At 41.3% G+C, this 21,361-nt stretch overlaps 1 protein-coding gene across 2 annotated transcripts in view; it reads left to right on the top strand.

The window, feature by feature from the left end:
• The window catches only part of cpne3 (copine III), a 40,039-nt gene extending 19,803 nt beyond the window's left edge, over positions 1 to 20,236 (top strand). Inside the window, exons 15-17 of one of the 2 annotated variants that reach the window (XM_084457697.1) lie at positions 15,285 to 15,521; positions 16,170 to 16,293; positions 16,584 to 16,724. In XM_084457697.1, coding sequence (XP_084313823.1) covers positions 15,285 to 15,521; positions 16,170 to 16,289 — 357 coding nt within the window. In that variant the 3' untranslated portion in view covers positions 16,290 to 16,293; positions 16,584 to 16,724. Of the gene's footprint in view, positions 1 to 15,284; positions 15,522 to 16,169; positions 16,294 to 16,583 lie in introns of both variants that reach the window. The other variant, XM_084457696.1, reaches the window with a different exon arrangement.
• Positions 20,237 to 21,361: the final 1,125 nt, after the last annotated feature.

Below are 21,361 nucleotides of genomic sequence, written 5' to 3'. Positions count from 1 at the left end.
CTAGCTCCTTTTTCCTCTGCGCGCACCCCCTTTATAATGGAGGTCTATGGGCCTCTGCTAAAAACTATGATAAACATGCATTTTCAAGGCAGGAAGTGGCAGGAAGCCCCTTACCGGTCTCAGTAGAATGTTGTCTTGTGAAATGAATCGCCATCCCCATATTTGTAACTAGCCCTGATGAAGGCCCCATGGTCGAAACATGTTGGCATTTTTTATTGTTCCGTTCTAAGATGAACTAGCCTATTATTAAAGCTTTTTAATCACGAAGAGTGACTTGGACCTTTTTGATGAATTCTATGTTTTTCCCTGACATCCAAAGAGCACCTTCTAGAAGATACTTTGACTACAAGAACGCCGAAGCCCTCCTTTCCATTCATACAGATGTGGGAACATAAGAATGTAACTTGACCCGCGGTATTCTAACAGGCGCTTTACGTCATTCCGCACCACCGCTCGCCTGCCCATAGGGGCGCAGTAATACCACTCATTGACCCATTGCTGGCCTGCACATTAGATGAGCCTACCGTTCTCAAACTCCTTGTTGTCTGTCTGGTTGTAATTTAATTATTACGAACAAAGCCTATCTATTTATAGTTTCTATCTCTGTAACTGTCGCTGGGTCTATATCTGTTAACTGTCGGGACAGGTAGAAGTTTAATACATTAGGCTGAGTGTTCTCATATGGAACATGGCATCAGGACGAGGAAGATGGCTAACGGAGATGACCAGAGATGTGTTTGAAATGGTTCACTCACTCCCTACTCCCTATTACCATGGATGTATTGAGTGCGACTCATAGTGAACTACATGGGGAATGATTTAACAGTTTTGGGACACTACATGGAATATAACTGCGTAAGATATTCATGACTCAAACAAGCAGACGCGCCGATCACTGATGGCAGCAGGTTGAAATATCAGGTAGTATTCAGGTTCCATGTTTAGTTGAATGATAAATCCCATATAAATGGTTGGAATTCTAATGATGTGCAAGTGTGATTTTGGCAACTTAATGCTGTCTGCTAATAGCAGGCTGTGAAGCTGCACGATGAGACCGTGATAGCACGTTAGCTCACGACAGCAGCTTCCATAATATTAACGGTAGCTGTCGGTGGCTAAAAAGCAGATAGCTAACTTTACAACGTTGATTCCTGTAGCTATTTTGATGCTATAAGTTCAACTTCTGTTTCTCGGGCAGGAACGGAGACGAACTCGCATTAGCAGCAAAGCAGCTACAGGAATGATCGCGCGGTCTCTTTAGCCCTGAGACCATCAGGCAGGCAGCAGGAGGTCGTTGAAGGCTTTATATATTATTATGATATTATGTCTAATAATACATTCGTTGAAAGTACACAGGCTGATCTACTATACGGAATTGGACCGAGGAGTGTTCTCATATGGAACTAGGCTGCGCGCCCGCCCGCGACAAGAGCTGAATTGTAGTCAGCTTTCCCCGCTGCGCGCAGGACGCGTGCGTCCCCCGCTGATCCGAGCGAGAACGCAGGCGGAATGTCGCTCCCCGTCTGAAACGGCCTTGACTCCTGGAATCCCAAGGTCTTTCATATTGAAATTCTCTTGATGGTCTGGGAAGAGACGTGTTAAGGGAGTGCATCAGTCGTGAGCCTTGACAGTAGATACCAGCCTGCGCTGCGCTCAGAACAAAGTTGGATGAATGGATGGACTTTTTGGAATCCTGGAAAATGTTTATTGCGCTCTAAAATCATATCATGAAAGCATAAATGTAAAAATGCAGCAACAGAAGTAGTCTAGATGAGATGGTGGTTTAAATGAATGGCAACACATAAATTGAGACATAAATTGAGACTGGTGATAATGCTGATAATCTACAGTAGGGCCTACCTCTGGCTGAGTTCATGGTTACAGCCATTCATCTCTTACACATGGGCCTATACAATACTTGCACAATCTACTTTGGACGTTAATCCATCTATCAATCAAACTAGCGAATTCAATGGCCGGTCATGGCAAAGCACCCGCTAACGCAGGCTACCCCCCTCCCCACGATCCAGGGCTAGGAAACCGGTTCATCCAGTTTATTTGAATATAAAAGAATTTGGGGGGGGGGGGGTTACAATAGTCTAGTCCAGGTTCGCTGGAGGACCTGTATTTTCAGTGTTTGCTGGTAGCGGACTGCATCGATCAATGCAATGACTCTTCAGTTTTACCCTTTTCATCAATAAAACATCATTTTTACAACCATGTCTCATTGATTGGGAAGGCATTTAGAGCTGCCAGTCTATTAGCCTACATTCGGACTCAGAGGATGACATAACTGTTTATTGAGAAACAATTGGCTATATAAAGAAATACCACAATGCATGTAGTCTAGATATATTACATTATGGTTATACACTTTATGGTAGACTGCCCTCTCGCTCGCTAAGCAGGCTACATTGTGGCTGTTTTGTTCATCGCCTATAGGCTACACATTAGAAAAATGTTTTTTTTTATATAGACCTAGAAGGAATCATTTCCTATTTTAATACAATTCAAATTCTGCTTAGAGGGAATTATTTTCAACGGACATTATGACCTGAGCATAATTAATAATTATCTAAGTTAATATAGGCCTATGAGAACGCAACGCTTTTTACGATAGGCTAGCCTATGCGTCTTGTGATTGTACTGTAGCCTAGGCTACAACTTAAGGCTTGCCCTATTGAATTCATTTTATAGCCTACTAGGCTACTCATTATTATCGAATTATCTAGTTGATATATGAATAAAACAATAAGCCGTTTTAATGGCTATGGGCTACTAGTTGTAGCTATATGATGCGCTCTGCTCTTACGCACGGTTGAGGCGGCAGCTCAAATACACTTCGCACATATCCTCTGCTATAGCCTCTCACAGACAGCTAGGTGCACTTCATGCATTGGTAGACAGTTCTGCAGCTTGTCTTCACCATGCAGGTATTTTGGTGGGGGTATTCTTCTGTGGACACTGCGAGGGGCGCAGCCGGTGGCTGTTTGGAGGCGAGAGCGCGCAGCTCTTCAGCCAACTGGAGGATGTCGCGTCTGGGGAGGCTCTGCGTCTCTCCACCAGTCCCCAGCGAGTCCAAGCTATTCCCAATGAATAATACTTATTTATAATAGCCTACGTAGCGCGAAACTGTGCATATAATAGGCTGTAGCCAGCGCGAAACTGCGCATTCCCTATAGCCGTTCATGGAACGACTGGCGGCCGGTATAAATAAATAAAAACATACACGATATTTTCTTATTTGAATGATCTTGAATATATATATATTCAAGATCATTCAAATAACAAAATATTGTGCATGTGAAGGCACTCACTGTCAAACCTGCCGCTATCTATGCACAAGATAGTTAATGTCCGGATATGATTGGCAATGAGTGATCTTTACTCATGGCGACTATGTCAATTTTATATGGATCCACAAGTCGATCAAGCTTATTTTTTCTTTGTATCGTGCTGAAGCCATATAGCCTACTGCGCTCAGACTTGGCTACATTAGCTGGTGCCCCGTCTTCAAATTTACTTCCGGGGTTTACAAGTAGCCTACCAGTTGAATGCGTTCCAGAAACACTCCGTGTTAAGGGAGTGCATCAGTCGTGAGCCTTGACAGTAGATACCAGCCTGCGCTGCGCTCAGAACAAAGTTGGATGAATGGATGGACTTTTTGGAATCCTGGAAAATGTTTATTGCGCTCTAAAATCATGAAAGCATAAATGTAAAAATGCAGCAACAGAAGTAGTCTAGATGAGATGGTGGTTTAAATGAATGGCAACACATAAATTGAGACATAAATTGAGACTGGTGATAATGCTGATAATCTACAGTAGGGCCTACCTCTGGCTGAGTTCATGGTTACAGCCATTCATCTCTTACACATGGGCCTATACAATACTTGCACAATCTACTTTGGACGTTAATCCATCAATCTATCAATCAAACTAGCGAATTCAATGGCCGGTCATGGCAAAGCACCCGCTAACGCAGGCTACCCCCCTCCCCACGATCCAGGGCTAGGAAACCGGTTCATCCAGTTTATTTGAATATAAAATAATTTGGGGGGGGGGGTTACAATAGTCTAGTCCAGGTTCGCTGGAGGACCTGTATTTTCAGTGTTTGCTGGTAGCGGACTGCATCGATCAATGCAATGACTCTTCAGTTTTACCCTTTTCATCAATAAAACATCATTTTTACAACCATGTCTCATTGACTGTGAAGGCATTTAGAGCTGCCGGTCTATTAGCCTACATTCGGACTCAGAGGATGACTTAACTGTTTATTGAGAAACAATTGGCTATATAAAGAAATACCACAATGCATGTAGTCTAGATATATTACATTATGGTTATACACTTTATGGTAGACTGCCCTCTCGCTCGCTAAGCAGGCTACATTGTGGCTGTTTTGTTCATCGCCTATAGGCTACACATTAGAAAAATGTTTTTTTTTTATATAGACCTAGAAGGAATCAGAATATGTGGAAATTTAACTTTAGCCTATTTTAATACAATTCAAATTCTGCTTAGAGGGAATTATTTTCAACGGACATTATGACCTGAGCATAATTAATAATTATCTAAGTTAATATAGGCCTATGAGAACGCAACGCTTTTTACGATAGGCTAGGCCTATGCTTCTTGTGATTGTACTGTAGCCTAGGCTACAACTTAAGGCTTGCCCTATTGAATTCATTTTATAGCCTACTAGGCTACTCATTATTATCGAATTATCTAGTTGATATATGAATAAAACAATAAGCCGTTTTAATGGCTATGGGCTACTAGTTGTAGCTATATGATGCGCTCTGCTCTTATACGCACGGTTGAGGCGGCAGCTCAAATACACAGCCAACTGGAGATGTCGCGTCTGGGGAGGCTCTGTGTCTCTCCACCATTCCCCAGCGAGTCCAAGCTCCCTCAATGAATAATACTTAGGCCTATTTATAATAGCCTACATAGCGCGAAACTGTTCATATAATAGGCTGTAGCCAGCGCGAAACTGCGCATTCCCTATAGCCGTTCATTGAACAGCTGGCGGCCGGTATAAATAAATAAAAACATACACGATATTTTGTTATTTGAATGATCTTGAATATATATATTCAAGATCATTCAAATAACAAAATATTGTGTATGTTTTTTTCATTTATAATTTAACAATAGGGGGTGCAACAGAACACAATTTTAGGGAAAGTCATTGACAGGCGGACTTCAATGTTTTATTAAAATATAGTTATGTGCAAATTAAAACCCACAATCGTCCTATGGACCTTACCCCGATTTTGGAAATCAGATAAAGGCGTTCACAAGACCATTTCAATAATCGCATTATTACAATTATCGGTTGATGTCTCACTGTCAAACCTGCCGCTATGCACAAGATAGTTAATGTCCGGATATGATTGGCAATGAGTGATCTTTACTCATGGCGACTATTTCAATTTTGTATGGATCCACACCTCCGATCAAGCTTATTTTTTCTTTGTATCGTGCTGAAGCCATATAGCCTACTGCGCTCAGACTTGGCTACATTAGCTGGTGCCCTGTCTTCAAATTTACTTCCGGGGTTTACGAGTAGCCTACCAGTTGAATGCGTTCCAGAAACAAAACGCAAAACCCTCACGTTCACCACATCTTTACTAACAAATATATTTACAATACTGTTATTTTGCGCATTTGACTTAACAGACACCACGTCTTGACCCGACGTCAGTTGCCGAGATAGATAGGCTACTGTAGGCCTAGATATATTATAGGTGTTCGTAATAATTAAATTACATCGAGATGGATAAAACATGTGTTTGAGAACAAGGTAATAATAACAATTAAACATTATTTGTATAGCCCCTTTCATACAGATACCTTCAGCTCAAAGTGCTTTACAACAGAGCATTTAAATTAAAGAATGTGAAATTTAATGATGCTTCATTCGTAGACTATAGGAGAAAAACACTGAGCCCAGCCTGCTAAATCTACTCAAAGACGCCACCTGGCGGTGGTGCATCACTAAAACGAAATAACACCCGTCTGAAATCCCACGAGATTTCCAACGGGATTTCCCTGCCAAATACCGCGACGTGAAATGCTGCAGCAAGTTACATTTCTAACTTCCCACATCTGTATGCCATCCCCATGTGTTGACGTGTTAGGCATGGCTAGGAGGATGTAAACAATCGTCTAGCTTTACCGTGCACACGCATGCTCGCTACAACGTGCGGCGGAATTTTAGTGTGAAAGGTATGGTGTAGTGCATTCGGCAAAATAGTTCTGGCTCAAATTGAGCTTTTGTTTCAATATTCGGTTTGAGAATGCAATATATTTCACATGACAGCATAATGACACCGGTAAGATCACACCCTGCTCTTCCTTATGGACCTTGCTTTGTGCACTGGGGCACAGTCATGCTGGAACAGAAAAGGGTCTTCCCCAAACTGTTCCCACAAAGGTGGAAGCATAGTTTGGAAGCATAGTCCACCTGAAACTCCAAAATGTCTTGGTAAGGAGCCTAGGCCAACAACCAGACCATTATCCTTCCTCCACCAAACTTGTGTCCCCCAATACTTTTGTCTATATAGTGTTTAATTTGTTGCCCTTAGCAGCGGTCAATATTGCTTGTTGCCGGTGAATTATTGAGAAATATAGAGCCCAATGTATTGTGCTCTTAAAAAAGAAAAAAGAAAAAAAAAAGTTAATGAATATGATTCTCTGGGTTTGAACCCATGCAGGAGGGAGCAACTCCAGCATTGCTGTCCTTAGCCCTAATCACTGTGCTATGGCAGTGTACAATATGAGGAGGCATGTTGTCTCTAGAGAGTCAAAGCTCTTGAATTCCCCCAATATTGATCAGGATTTAATAATGTTTGCGAAAACGGCAACGAAGTTGATATCTATCTAAGACTGAGTTGGTCTGGATTTGAACCAGCGCCAAAGCGTGACTCCAGATAAGAGCAGCACCTTAACCACTCGGCCACCGGGCAGTATGGTAAACCAAGCAGAAGACTGTAGTGACCATTTATCCTAAAGTTGTCTCCATGGGTCACAATTGGTGTTGACTGGGGAATCTCCTAGTGAGGTAAGTGAGGTCCAAACTGACTTAACTGAAAATAATGTCTGATTTATTAATTGACTTGAAATTGTAAGAAATAAAGCTGAAGCAGGCACTGTACTGCAAACTGAAATTGACCAAGAAGGAAACCATGCAACTGCATGCAACTGCAAGGTCAAAAGCTGTGTGCGCCCAGTCAGACACACACACTGCTTGGTCCTCTCCCTATTTAGACACCTTTTGACCTGTAAAGGGCATAATCACAAAACAAAAATACAAAATTATTATTAATAATTAATTATAATTATTATTAGCGAAATACATTATCATTGAAATCCCCCCTACAGAAGACCTGTAGCACCCGATAATGTAATAATTAACTGATAATGTAATAACGCCTGATAATGTAATAAAAGTTTGACTTAACTCAATCGAAAATGTAATAAAACCTGAATGTAATAACTTAACCAATAATGTAATAAAATGTCCTGACTGATAATGTAATACCATTTTTCTGATAATGTAATGCCTTATTACATTATTGGTCAAGTTATTACATTATCAGGTGGGTCTTTTTTTTCAAAACTGGTAATGTAATACTTGACTGATAATGTAATAATCTAAAAAAGCGAATGAAAACTGCTGTTAGGGTACTTTGTGGTATACTTTGGCGTACTTTGTGGTACTTGAGGTATACATATATGTGTCTTATGATACTTTGCAGTATACTTTTGGGTGCTTTGAGGTACTTTTGTGATATTCTTTTGGGTACTCTGTGGTATACTTTGCAGTACTTTGTGGTATACTTTGGGGTACACAGCAATACTTTGCAGTACTCTGCAGTATACTTTGGGGTACTTTGAGGTACTTTGATATTTTGCGGTAGTTTGCAGTAAACGTTGTGGTACTTTGCGGTACTTTGCGGAATACTTTGGCTACTTTGCATTATACTTTGGGGTACTTTGTAGTACACATTGAGGTACTTACCCATACTTTGCAGTAATGCGTGGTCATTTGTGGTACTTTGTGGTATACGGAGGTACTTTGCACTATGCTTTGGGGTACTTTGCTGTACTTTGTGGTATACTTTGTGCAGTAATTTGTGGTATACTTTGGGGTACACAGCAATACTTTGCAGTACTCTGCAGTATACTTTGGGGTACTTTGGGGTACTTTGATATTTTGCGATAGTTTGCAGTAAACATTGGGGTACTTTGCAGTACTTTGTGGAATACTTTGAGGTATTTTGTGGTGTGCTTTGGAGTACTTTGCGGTACTTAGTGGTATACTTTGGGGTACTTTGTGGTACTCTGCAGTACTTTGCAGTATACTTTGGGTACTTTGTGTTATACTTTGGGGTACTTTGTAGTACTTTTTGGTATACATTGAGGTACTTACCCATACTTTGCAGTAATGTGTGGTAATTTGTGGTACTTTGTGGTATACGGAGGTACTTTGCAGTATGCTTTGGAGTACTTTGCAGTATACTTTGGGGTCCTTTGCGGTACATGGTATACTTTGGGGTACTTTGCTGTACACTTTGGGGTACTTTGCTGTATACTTTGGGGTACTCTGTGGTATTTTGCAGTACTTTGCGCTATTCTTTGGAGTACTTTGTGGTATACTTTGGAGTATTTTGAGGTACTTTGTGGTATACTTTAGAGTGAGGTACTTAGTGATTAGTAAGGCCCTTCAAAAAGGGGTTCAGTATTTTATCTTAGCCTATATAGTAGGAGACAGGAACTGATTTAATTCTATGAATTGAAAGCAAAGTGTATGAGGCAAATTATGTGAGGCTGCTGTTCATCAACTATAGTTAAGAGCTGCTATCCATCGACTATATTTCAGATTGCAATACCATAACTCCCCATATCCATCCATCATCCATCCATCCATCTTCATCCGCTTATCTGGGGTCGGGTCGCGGAGGCAGCAGTTCCAGCAGGGGGCCCCAGACATCCCTTTCCCTAGCAGCATCAACCAGCTCTGCCTGTGGAATCTTTAGCCGCTCACAGGCCAGTGCGGAGATGTAGTCCCGCCACCTAGTCCTGGGTCTACCCCGTGCAGACCTGCAAACTTGTCACCTTTTGGTACCTGATAATTTAATAACTTGACCAATATTGTAATAAGGTATTACATTATCAGAAAAATGGTATTACATTATCAGTCAGGAAATGTTATTACAGTAGGACTCCACTTATCCGAACCCAACGGGACCGAAGGTCGTTCGTATCTCTGAAATGTCCGGATGACTGAAACTTATGTTAAAATGCACCAAATTCAATAAGTGGTATAATTGTTTCATATAGACTCATAATAGACCAATAAATACCCTTAATTACTTGCGAAAATGCATAAAAATTGCAATCAAATAGCCAACTAAACTCATAGCCTAGCCTATAATAGACCTACAGTAGCCTATAATAAAATAACAAAATTTCCACTTGAGTGCGTGCTTTGATCAAATACAGTACTTTATTCTCAAATGAGGCGTACGCTGCATCGATAGGCTACTGTATTCGCAGAACAAAATGGTATAGCCTAAAAACAACCCAACATTAGAACAATTAGAGCAAATGATAATCAATAAATAAATAAATGAAATGACAGACAAGTTGTCGTGTCTTAGGCTATTGTAGCCTAAAAGAAAGTCTCTAAAACAACCGATGTAGGCTAACGTGGCCTAGGCTGTAGGCTATTATTTAACAAATACAGTAGATCTAGTAGGCTAATCTACATGCCCACAACATGTGTGTGTTCCTGAAGTCCATTAACTGGGAACGAATAATGACTCGATGCTCCTCTGCTTCAGGTTGATGACGCACTTTCTGGCTACGAAGGAATGCAGCTCTCGCGCAGCAGACTCGTTTGCGTTTTGCGCTCGACATTAAAGTAACAGAGAAATGAAACATGACAGTAGGCTACAGCCTACACGCAACATGTAGGTCTACATACAGTTCTGTTTTTATTCACAGTAGGATACACTACTGTAATGAAAATCCCACCAGTAACCAGATAGCAGGCTAAAAAAAACAACATTTTTTATGCCTGTCCGGTAGACCGGGAGGTTCGGATCTCTAAAGTTCGGATGAGTGGGGTCCTACTGTACATTATTGGTTAAGTTATTACATTATCAGGTTTTATTACATTTTCGATTGAGTTAAGTCAAACTTTTATTACATTATCAGGCGTTATTACATTATCAGTTAATTATTACATTATCGGGTGCTACAAGACCTAAAGATGAGGAAGAGAAGAATGGGCAGCAAAGATTTGTTTTAATTTGTGTATCCACCCAGTGATTCAGATCGGCTCCAATGTTTAATGGGTAAGTTGGCCCATGCTACACCCTGGCAGTCGCTCAGGCGGAGACACATATATTGGTATCATAAGCAACTGGCTCACATTCAAATCATTTGAATGTCCACTTAGATTTTCCATACAGATGATTTTCAATAATATCCTGAGTCATTGACAAACTAATAACTACTTTCTCCTCTATTCTCGTTTGTTCCTTTTCATACCTGCAAACTAGTTGCCTTTCGGCTACAATCGCCGTTTTTTTTGTCAATTGGGTCATTCATATGAATCGTGCAGATCCGGGGAGTTTTCCAAAAAGGGGGGGGGGGGTGAGGGGAGAGTGACTGCGTTTGATGTTCAGGCTAGAATAAACCTTATTGGATAATACTAACTGGTTAGCTTGGCATAGATATAAGTACAAACTTGGATGCTGGTGGGTCAATTCGGAACGTGAAATAGGGACTAACCACAGCAGACGAGGGTATAAATACAGATCCTGTTGTTGGATGTAACGTAGACCTGGTCCAGGGCGATATCCTACAGAAAACGCCCTGTTACTCTCAATGCAATTTACCTATGAATGCGCTTCCTCGGCCCGGTCGTCCGAGTCTACAGACAAAACCGTTTCGTTACTCACCAAAGTAAACACATCGTTGGAAATGCCCATGTTGGGATGATGCATTACATTATTTACATGTTTTATTTACATGTTTTAAAGTTTACAATTTGCCATAGTTAATAACTCAGCGTAAATGTTCTCCCGCTAATCAGATACCTCAACGCGAGTCTCTCAACACCATTTAAGATGTTATGCATCATCCCCAACATGGGCGGCAGCAGTGAGTAGGCTAAACAAAGCGGAGAGCGCCGAATCGCCAGTAAAAGAAGACAGTTGATGCGCTGTGGATATTAGCCATTTAAGTGTACAAATTTGCCTTTTATTTGAAAGGTGGGGGACTACAAACTGTAGCGACCTCGGAGAAAAGGCTTTCATCTTTCCAACGATATGTTTACTTTGGTGAGCAACGAAACGGTTTTGTCTGTAGACTCGGACGACCGGGCCGATGAAGCGCATTCATAGGTAAATTGCATTGAGAGTAACAGGGCGTTATCTGTAGGATATCGCCCTGGACCAGGTCTAGATGTAACGTTGCTTGATCTCCAGTTGAATAACGTCATGTCAACAGCGTCCAACATCCATTCCAATTGCGCAAGTTTTCTCCCAGGATCTCCTTATACAGCGTTTTTTTCATACAGCCCAAATATCTCCAAAGCTACTGCTGCTAATCACTTGTTAATGAAATCTCTGTTCAGCTGTAGTTTGGATATGTTTGCGGTTTAAAATTACGATAGAGGACACTACTAGTTGCCCCTCAAGCAGAAACGAAACTTATGTCCGGTAGCTTTCTTTCAAGGAATTCCAAAATAAAAGTCACGGAAAACAATTACACAACAAAAAACACAACTTTTTTTTTTGTTACTCACTTGGCATTGGTCCGAATGGTATACTGTATACTGAAGTATGAAGTCAACTGAATCTGATATATACAGAATAATATTTGGAGGGCCTATTCATCAGTTAAGGGGAGACACCCCAGGTGAATAGAAAAAAAAAAATCCTTAATAGGTATCACCATCAAACTCCCCCAGTTTGTTAGGTACATTAAGGAGCATCTTTTTTGTATTACAAGTTTTCTGAAATCTTATGGATTAAAATGCAAATTAGGCATTATATGTGCTAAATATGCGCTAATTTGCATAATTTCGGGACATCCATTTTTTTTATTGGTTCAAGCCAGATTCAAAATTCTTGTTTCATTTTGTTCACATATCCCTATTCAAAACTTTGGCCAAGGGGGATTTTTGATATCTCTTTTCTTCACTTCAGAAATCAGAAAATACTGTCAACAGCCATAAAAAGACCAATTTTCGCCATGTTTTAGGGATAAACTGTTATATAAATCAGGCTATTAATTAAATTTAAAAAATCCCCCTTGGCCAAACCCTTCAGAATATGGATTGGAACAAAACTGGAAAGTTAGGTGTATGTAGGTGCTACTCAAGTGGTGGTTTTGATGTCCCAAAGATGAGAAATAACTCATTTTGAGAAAACGGGCTTTGAAAATTTGTATTGTAAAAAAACATACATTTGCATTGTAAACCAATATTTACAAACACAATATCCAATCACATCATTAGTAACAACATTACACAACATCTGAAAACACATAGAAACTGAAAACTGAATAACAGCATGTTGTGGATTCAAAATAGTCCAGGAGTAGACATTTTGTGTAGAGAAGCAAGACCTGTTTAGTTGGAAGCCCACTCACCACGTCAAGGTACAGCCCACGAGTGGGGTGTAAGTAAGACGAGACTAGAGACGAGACAATGTTAGTAGGGAAGAGAACATTCCCTTTTAGAAAGCTTGTATTATTTTGTTAAACAGATCATGGACAAAGATAGACTTTTTTACTTTTTTAAGCGTTTTACATGGAGAAAACATGAATGAATGAATGAACATGAAGAGTAAGCTGATTCATAAATACACAGGACAAGATGTGGTAAACAATGCAGGGTAAACACCAATAGAAGCTAAATATAGATTGCCAAACAAACAAACAAGTGATATAACCATCGTCAAGAGCAACACCATAGGAGACATCAGGCTACGCCGTCATAGGTCTACAGAGTCACTCCTCAGATGGCACCACACTAGCTATCCACAAAACTGTTCTAGGCAGCTAGTTTGTAGAACCCACTCAGCTGGAGTTCACAAAACTGTTCAAAGCAGCTGGTCTGTAGAACCCACTCAGCTGCAGTCCACAAAACTGTCCTAAAACCACAATAAGGTCCTGGTGCGCATGGGGTTGTCATCAGTGAAGCAGACTACCCCATATTGCCGCCTTCATGTTGTCCACTGAACGCTGGTTATTGAGAATTATTGTAATAATTCTCAATAACTGTAATAATTTTGTAACATTTAGCATTTATTGGCAGTCAGCTCACCTACCTCTGGGTCCACATCTGCATATGCCTTCCTAATCTGCTCTCTGCTTCTGTGCAAGGACTCCAGACCTCTCTCTATTTCAGCAACTAAAATTAAAACAGTTTATTTGGTCAGTTTATGGATGCATGTAGAAATGCCACAGGTAGAGAGAGGGAGACTACTGTGCATACGTATAGGCTTCTGATATTGGCTAGAGAGAGAGAGAGAGAGAGAGAGGGAACACGTTTCAATAGCCTACCTGTCACCCTCTTGTCATGTTTCTGATACGTTTTCAGATGAAGCCCTGGGATCCAACACTTTACTAATCTTTTGGAGAGCTGCATACCCCAACCCTAACTCGTGCGCTAAGAGGACCATCCTCACATTGACATCAAATGCAACATCATTCCTAGTTGTATCATGAAGCCGAGTCGATGTGTAGACACTTTTGCGATAGCCATTTCTCACAAAGACTGCACTCTAAGAGCAAAGTACTACAGAACCCACTATTCTGAGGATCTATGTTAATTTTAAGACCAGTCCCTGCACAATTAGGACAAATCAACCCAGTTATCAGCTCATTCAAACGCGCCGCATCTCTCTGCTGCTCACTGGACATGCTAACGCTAGCCTCATCTCCCTGCTGCTCACTGGACATGCTAGCACCGGCTAATGACAACTTGCGCGAATAGGCACTTCATATCTCATAAATGTAAACCTTTCCATTTAGTTTCTCTTGTTTTCTGTTCAACCTTGCGGGCAAACACTGTTGTCGTTGTTGCTTATTACATTTAGAACGCTTTACAGACGGCATTGTTTGGATTAGATATAAGGAAGTGGAAACGTGTCACATGGCGCGCTGAACCAATCACGTTCTCAGAAATCAACAACAGCCAATGAGATTTCACGCTTAGCATCAAACCCGCCTTTGTATTTCCACGATTGGTTGCTAATACAAATGAAACTATCAGGTTTGGTTGCGATAGCATTGCGCACGAGAGCCAGATCTTTCCAATGATACCTCACATGAGCGAATCCAAAAGACGGCCGCGGTCTGGTTCGTAGCGAAAAAATGCTTTTTGGGGATTTTAGGAAGAATCTACAGACGCAAACAGACTAAATGAAGTAAAATAAACATCTAAATGCGTATTTTTGATGTTTTATTTCCACTAGTATGAAAGAAGACGTTATGGAAGCAAACTAGCACAAAATCTCAAATTTGACCAGGGCGTTGAAAAACGATGTTTTCACCTACCGTGTCTTCCCTTTAATGGGCAACCTTAATCTAAATATATGCAAGCAAAGACAGTGTCATCATATCGATACAATAATATGGGTAAGACCATTCTAAGAGGAGAAGTCATTTTTTGTGTGTTTTTTTATAAATCGGTATCGGTATAGGCCGATCCTGAGGAAAATAATCGGTGATCGTATCGGCCCAAAAAAAACTGATCGGAGCATCCCTAAAACCCTAAAAGCTATCATGTCTCCCTGTCTCATTCTTTCCTGCATTTCAGGCAGTGAAGATTGGTTGTCTTTTTTTGAGAGGCAACAGGGAGAATAATGTGTAAAAAAGTAATTGTTTGGTTGCTTAAGTAAATAACTAACTTTTTATGAGATATCAGTTCTCTCTTTTTAGGGAAAAAGAAACTTTGCAATTCTGATTTAAAATGTTTCAATTGTGAATCTGGACATGTACATAATTGTATTTGGGGTTGTAATTGGGATGGATATACTATGGGCCTCGCAAGAGCCATGTATCTACTCGCACACAGAAATTCTAGATTCAAAACGCTCCAAAAAGCGTAATTTGCATATTAAAATCATTAAAAATGTCTTCCGGGGGCATCCTCCCCCGGACCCCCCTACCATAGCTTGGTTTCGGACCTGTCACCTTTTTCACTCTCGGGAGTTTGCAGGTCTGCTTTTAAATCTACTTCGTCTTCTCCCGTAGCAATACTTTGTCCTCCTTATCATCACGGACGGTGTGATCACAGACCTGGACCAGACGCGCAGTGCCATCGTGAACGCTTCCCGTCTTCCCATGTCCATCATCATCATCGGCGTGGGCGGGGCCGACTTCAGCGCCATGGAGTTCCTGGACGGGGACGACGGGTGTCTGAGGTCTCCGACAGGGGAGCCGGCCTTGAGGGACATCGTCCAGTTCGTTCCCTTTAGAAAGTTCCAGAACGTAAGTAGCCTTCACATCAATGCTGCTGCTTGTCCTCTACATTTAGGACATCTAAATGTTGAACTATCATTTATGATGTCTAAATGTTGAACTACCTTTAAATTTGCCAGTTTCACACTTATGTACTATCAAGCCTACTCCTTATTAATAGTTAAAGGTGCAGTATGCAATTTGCTCAGAAGCACTTTTTTTGTGGCAATTCTCATTACATTCCGACAGCAATCAATAAAGTCCTCTGACACTAAAATGTCCACCACCTAGTAATACTACTACTACTACTACTACACTACCCTAGTGTCTACCACCTATACTACTGGAGCCCTACACTACCCTAGTATCTACCACCTAGTAATATTACTGCCCTAGACTATCCTAGTGTCTACCACCTTGTAATATTACTGCTCTACACTACCCTAGTGTCTACCACCTAGTAATACTACTACACACCTTAGTGTCTACCACCTAGTAATACTACTACACACCCTAGTGTCTACCACCTAGTAATACTACTACACACCTTAGTGTCTACCACCTAGTAATACTACTACACACCTTAGTGTCTACCACCTAGTAATACTACTACACACCCTAGTGTCCACCACCTAGTCTTGTGTCTACAGTATCTGCCTTGTGTCCGTCTCATTTCAGGCAACCAGAGAGGCCCTTGCCCAGTGCGTACTAGCTGAGTTGCCTCAACAAGTGGCCTCCTACTTCAGTTTACACAAACTGCCGCCTGTCCATGAGCCCGCTCACCCTCCGCCGTCGTAGAAACGTAGGGTTTACTCCCCCTGAAACTCTTAAGCTTATACCACCCCCACAAACGTACAAACCCTGCCTGTGTGCATGATAGCATGGAACTTTCGTTGGCTTGCAGGGTAGCCCTGTCTTCACTGATTATTATCAGCTTCTTTGCAAAACTATATATATTCATTGTATTGATCATCAGCCTGCCCATCTGCTGCCTTTGTAACTTAATTTGCTACAACCAAATGCTATTCTTTTCTGCTTTTTTCTCTCTGTGTTACCACCCCCCCACCCGTCTCTCTCTGTCTTTCTCTCCAGTCTCCCAAGGAAGCGCTGGCTCAGTGTGTGCTGGCAGAGGTGCCTGGGCAGGTGGTGTCTTATTTCAATACGTCCAAGCTGAGTCCACCCAACACCAACACTCCCCCCAGCCTGGCAGCTACTGCACCCTGAACTAACTGCACACACCCTGGTGAGGAGGGCTGCCTACTCCAGCTCTCAGGAAGGGATGGGACTACCTCTTATTCATCTCATCAGTCTTTATATTTATCATAATCAATCCTATTGTCTGTAGATTGTACTATACAATCAGTTCAAACCTTTCCTGACATCATATTGATCATATTCCTTAGCATTCCGCTTACTCTCTGCTAGCTACACAAAGACCTTCAGCTCTGTCCGGACCCCCCCACAAGCTCTACTCCTAGACTCCTATCAACCGTCTACAACTCATCCAGAACAGCGCCGCCAGAGTCCTCATTGGTACTAAAAAGTCAGCCCACATAACCCCCATACTTGCCCAACTCCACTGGCTCCCAGTCCACTACAGGATCCAGTTCAAAGTCCTCCTCCTGACCTACAAGGCTCTAAATGGCCAAAGCCCCAGCTACCTCAGTGACCTTATCACCACCTACAAACCCTCACGCTCCCTCCGCTCTAGCCATTCCCCTATGCTCCACATCCCTCCTACACGTCTCCGGACGATGGGAGATTGAGCCTTCTGCTCTTTCTCCCCACGCCTCTGGAACTCCCTCCCCCGACTACCTCAGAACTGCCCCTTCCATCCAGGTTTTTAAAACGGCCCTTAAAACCCTTTTCTTCCGGCAGGCCTTCCCTTGAGACTTTTTTTTATTGGCCCATCTTTGTTTTAGGCCCTTTTTAATTTTAATTTCTTTTTTTCTATTATCTTATTTTATCTCGTCATCCATTTTGTTCTAACCTAGAGTAGTCATCTTAATAGCTTATTTGTGCCATTTGTTTGTTTGTTTTTATCTGTAAAGCACTTTGAGATCTGTCTCGGCAAATGAGAAGCGCTATATAAATCCAATTTATTATTATTATTATTATTACTGCTGGTGCTCACCGACGCTCTGCTAGTGGCATTCCAGGGGCAGCATTCTGGGTGCAGAAAACCGATCTCGCCCATCTTCGTACAAATCACACACGTTATGCAGAGCGCACCCATTCAGCGCCGTCCGAGTTGCTCTACTCCTGTGCCCGGTTGCATATAACACACTTAGGTTTCACACAAATTAATCCCTTGGGGAAAATATTTCCCTTAGCTGAGGGCTTCATTTAGGAGTGTAGCATAATGTCAGTTAGGGTGTCACCTTGCCTAAGTGTTTAGACTAAAGCTTTCATGATAGTTATTGTCATAATACAGCATATGTGCACTTCAGTTACCATGGTTGTGCCTCGCTTCAACGCATCTACCACAACAGACTGGAAAGTCCCACACACAAAAAATCATAAAGCCATCATCACTTGCAGGACCGTTGGCAAGGCATGGTTCCTCTTGGTTAGATGTTCAATGTCCGGTTCAAGTTTTGTGGCTATTTTACAGATAGACTGATGGTCAAATCGATACTCCCTAAGTTGCGCGTCTCTCATTGTGTCCAGCGGTTTTTCCTTGTCCAGAAAAATACGCCGGGGAATCTCTTCCTCCTCTTCAATCATCATAAACTCAGCCATTGTCGCAAATTTCACAAAGTACTTCTTATTTTTAAACTATTATTTCACTTTTAAGAGAGCGACACGGGTCCCTTAAAAAATTCTGAGGGAAATGGTTGCTCAGGACCTTTTAGCAACGCATAAGGGAATACTTAGGGGGGTAAGGGCAAACACTCAGAAATCAAAGGGTTTTCCCTTACAACATCCTAAGGAGATCCTAAGGGTGATTTTATGCAACACATTTTGTTCTAAGGCAACCTTAGATAAAAAGTTAAGGGCAACCTTAGCCTAACGGTGTTATATGCAACCGGGCACTGGGTCCAAGTTAGTAAATTTGCCTCACTCCGTGTCCACGTGAATGGTGCTTGTGTCCACGGTGATGCTAGCAGCAAGCTAGCTTGCTAGACTGGTCGCTAGCTAGCTAGCTAAAATGGTTGCTAGTTAGCTAGCTAGAACGGTAGGTAGCCAGCTAGCTTGTAACAATGCTAGTAAGAACGCTATATAGCTGGGGCGGCTGTAGCTCAGTTGGTAGAGCGGGTCGTTCAATGATCGAAGGGTCGAATCCCAGCTCCAACTGTCCACATGTCGAAGTGTCCTTGAGCAAGACACCTAACCCCAAATTGCTCCCAATGAGCAGGTTAACACCTTGTATGGCAGCTGCCGCCATTGTTGTGTGAGTGTGTGTGTGAATGGGTGAATGAGAGGCCATTGTAAAGCGCTTTGAGTGCCGGTAAGGTGGAAAAGCGCTATATAAGTGCGGTCCATTTACCATAGCTAGTAAGAACTGTATCTGGCTAGTTACTGTAGTAAGAATGGTAGCTATCTGTCTAAATGTGCAGTCGAAACGTGCACCCGATTGGTCATGACCCGATGATGTCACGTCAGATGTGGATGTGTTTGGCCCACCAGCACACACCCAAAAGTGCTTGTCAATAAATGCCCTTCTTGACTCACATGTTTCAAAGTAAACAATCAACCACAAACTAAGATTTGGTAGTATACTATACTGTATATTGCACGCTCAACAGGATTTGGCCGTTTGTATTTCACAATTTAAACCTGTGTCATGTATGCAGATTTGACTAGATGGGGCTGGGATCAGAGCTATGCATGTTGATGTAAAAGGGATTAGATAGGTTTAAGCAATGTGGTTGATGTTCTAGGTAGTTTCATTAGTTATTGCCATCTTGCTTATACCTTTCTAGTTTTTTCAGATTTCGCTAAGGGACTTAGTGCCACATACTGATGTTGTTGCTGCTGAAACAAAATACAAGATGAGGACTTAACATCATAGTAACAGTGACGAACTGGACCATACTCTGTAAACACTGTTTACAGCTTAAAACACAATAACCTACAGACGTACTGTGTATAATGTACATACATACAGTATACCTATATATATTTTTAACTTAATGCTCCTAGACACTGCTACTGTAGTTAGATGCTTAGTTAAGAAATCAGCACGTTTGAGATTGACAATGAAAGATGCTTTATAAATAGTTATTTTTATTATTATTAATTTGAAGCTTAACTTCAAAATAGCCTATATATTTTATGAATTGAAAACCTTTTAAAACGATATTATTTTTTCTTAAAAGTGGATGGGCAGTACACATCCTTTAGTATTTCCTCTTTTTTTATTGGGACAGTAAAACAACTTGAACCTCTCAAAACTCTCCAAATGCCTTTAACTGCAGCCACAGTTTTATCTCGAACACGCAGAATGACACATTGTATTTGCCACATTTTGAAACGCGATCACATTCTTATCATAGTAATGTCAGGATGTATGTGTCTGACAGCTAGCTCAAATGCCTGCTGCTTCTCTGTATGTGTGCCATTTTTTATGCTGATAATGCTTGAAGAATAATGTTTTAATTGTTTATTATTTCTAGAAAAATTGTGTTTAGGGTAGAGCGCAATGATCTTTATTCTGTGCTGCTTGTTTAATGTAAGCATTATAAAGTGTAATGGAATTAAATTACTCAAGTATTAGAAAGTAAGTAAGACTACTATTGTAATCTTTAACAGTGTTTCCAACAGGATTGGAGTGTTGCCTTGGCAGGGGGAGAGGGGGTGGTCCAGAGGGGGGGTTAGCTACTCGAGTCATTTTTGTTTATTTGCAAGACATGCAAAACTATCCCTGGAGTAGATCAAGATGCTGAAACCCCTAATTCATATATCCTTATATTCCTACCTATCGCTCTTAAATGTAGCCTATGTGGGCCAGTCAGAGATGAAGTTGTGCTGTTTTTGTCTTGCTCCAGTGATGGAAGCACTGCTCAAATGTTTCTGCATGTTCAAAGTGTTGGCAGCTGTGTAGGTTATTCTTGCTGAGCAGTGGCGACCAAATCGAAAGTTTGTTCAGCAGGAATTTTGAAAAATATTTCCCACACTGGGTCCCTTTTATAACACATGTTTGTCAGTGGTGGCTGGTTTTCTGAGCCCCATCCAAGCCGGGGACCCTGAATTATTCCACCTTTTCCCCACTTAATGACGCCCCTGGCGGTAACATACAGCCAGTTGAGGGGGTCGTAATGCACTGAAGGGCTCTTTTTCCATAATGAACGGCTGACCGTATATTATGCCACTTATTACACGGCTACTTACCAACATTACATAGAGACAAAGTATATCATTAGAATATATTTGATCTTTATTTTATAGCTACAGCAAAAAAAAATTGGCTTCAACTACAAAAAATCTTCCCTATAGCAACGCTGCTGCTTGGCTTTGTAGCAACAACATTGTATAGAAATATAGCTAATACATTTACTAATAAAATTTAAAAATGCACATGTCCATTATTTGTAAAATTTGACAGGCTAAATGGGACGTTGGGGACGTGGAAGTTGACTGACGAACTGATCTCCTCTGTGTTGTTTCACTGAAGCATAACAATAACATATTAGCAGTTTCATGCGCTCTTAGAAGTTTCAGTGTTGCAATATCATCCATGTAGTAATGTTACTATTTCGTTCGGCAGCCAATTAGCTTAGCTCGATAACAATAGTCCAACAGTGTTGCCCCTAGCAGCAGTCAGTATTGCTCCGTTGCCCCTAATGTTGGTCAGTTGTTGAGAAATAATTGACCAAGAATGTATCAATTGTCCAATCAGAATCGAGTATTTCAGAGCAGAGTAAATA

Source organism: Borostomias antarcticus, assembly GCF_949987555.1.
Source record: "Borostomias antarcticus genome assembly, chromosome: 2".
Classification (NCBI taxonomy): Eukaryota; Metazoa; Chordata; class Actinopteri; order Stomiiformes; family Stomiidae; genus Borostomias; species Borostomias antarcticus.
The sequence above is the reverse complement of the archived record's forward strand: the minus strand, read 5'-3'. Positions and strand labels throughout refer to the sequence as shown.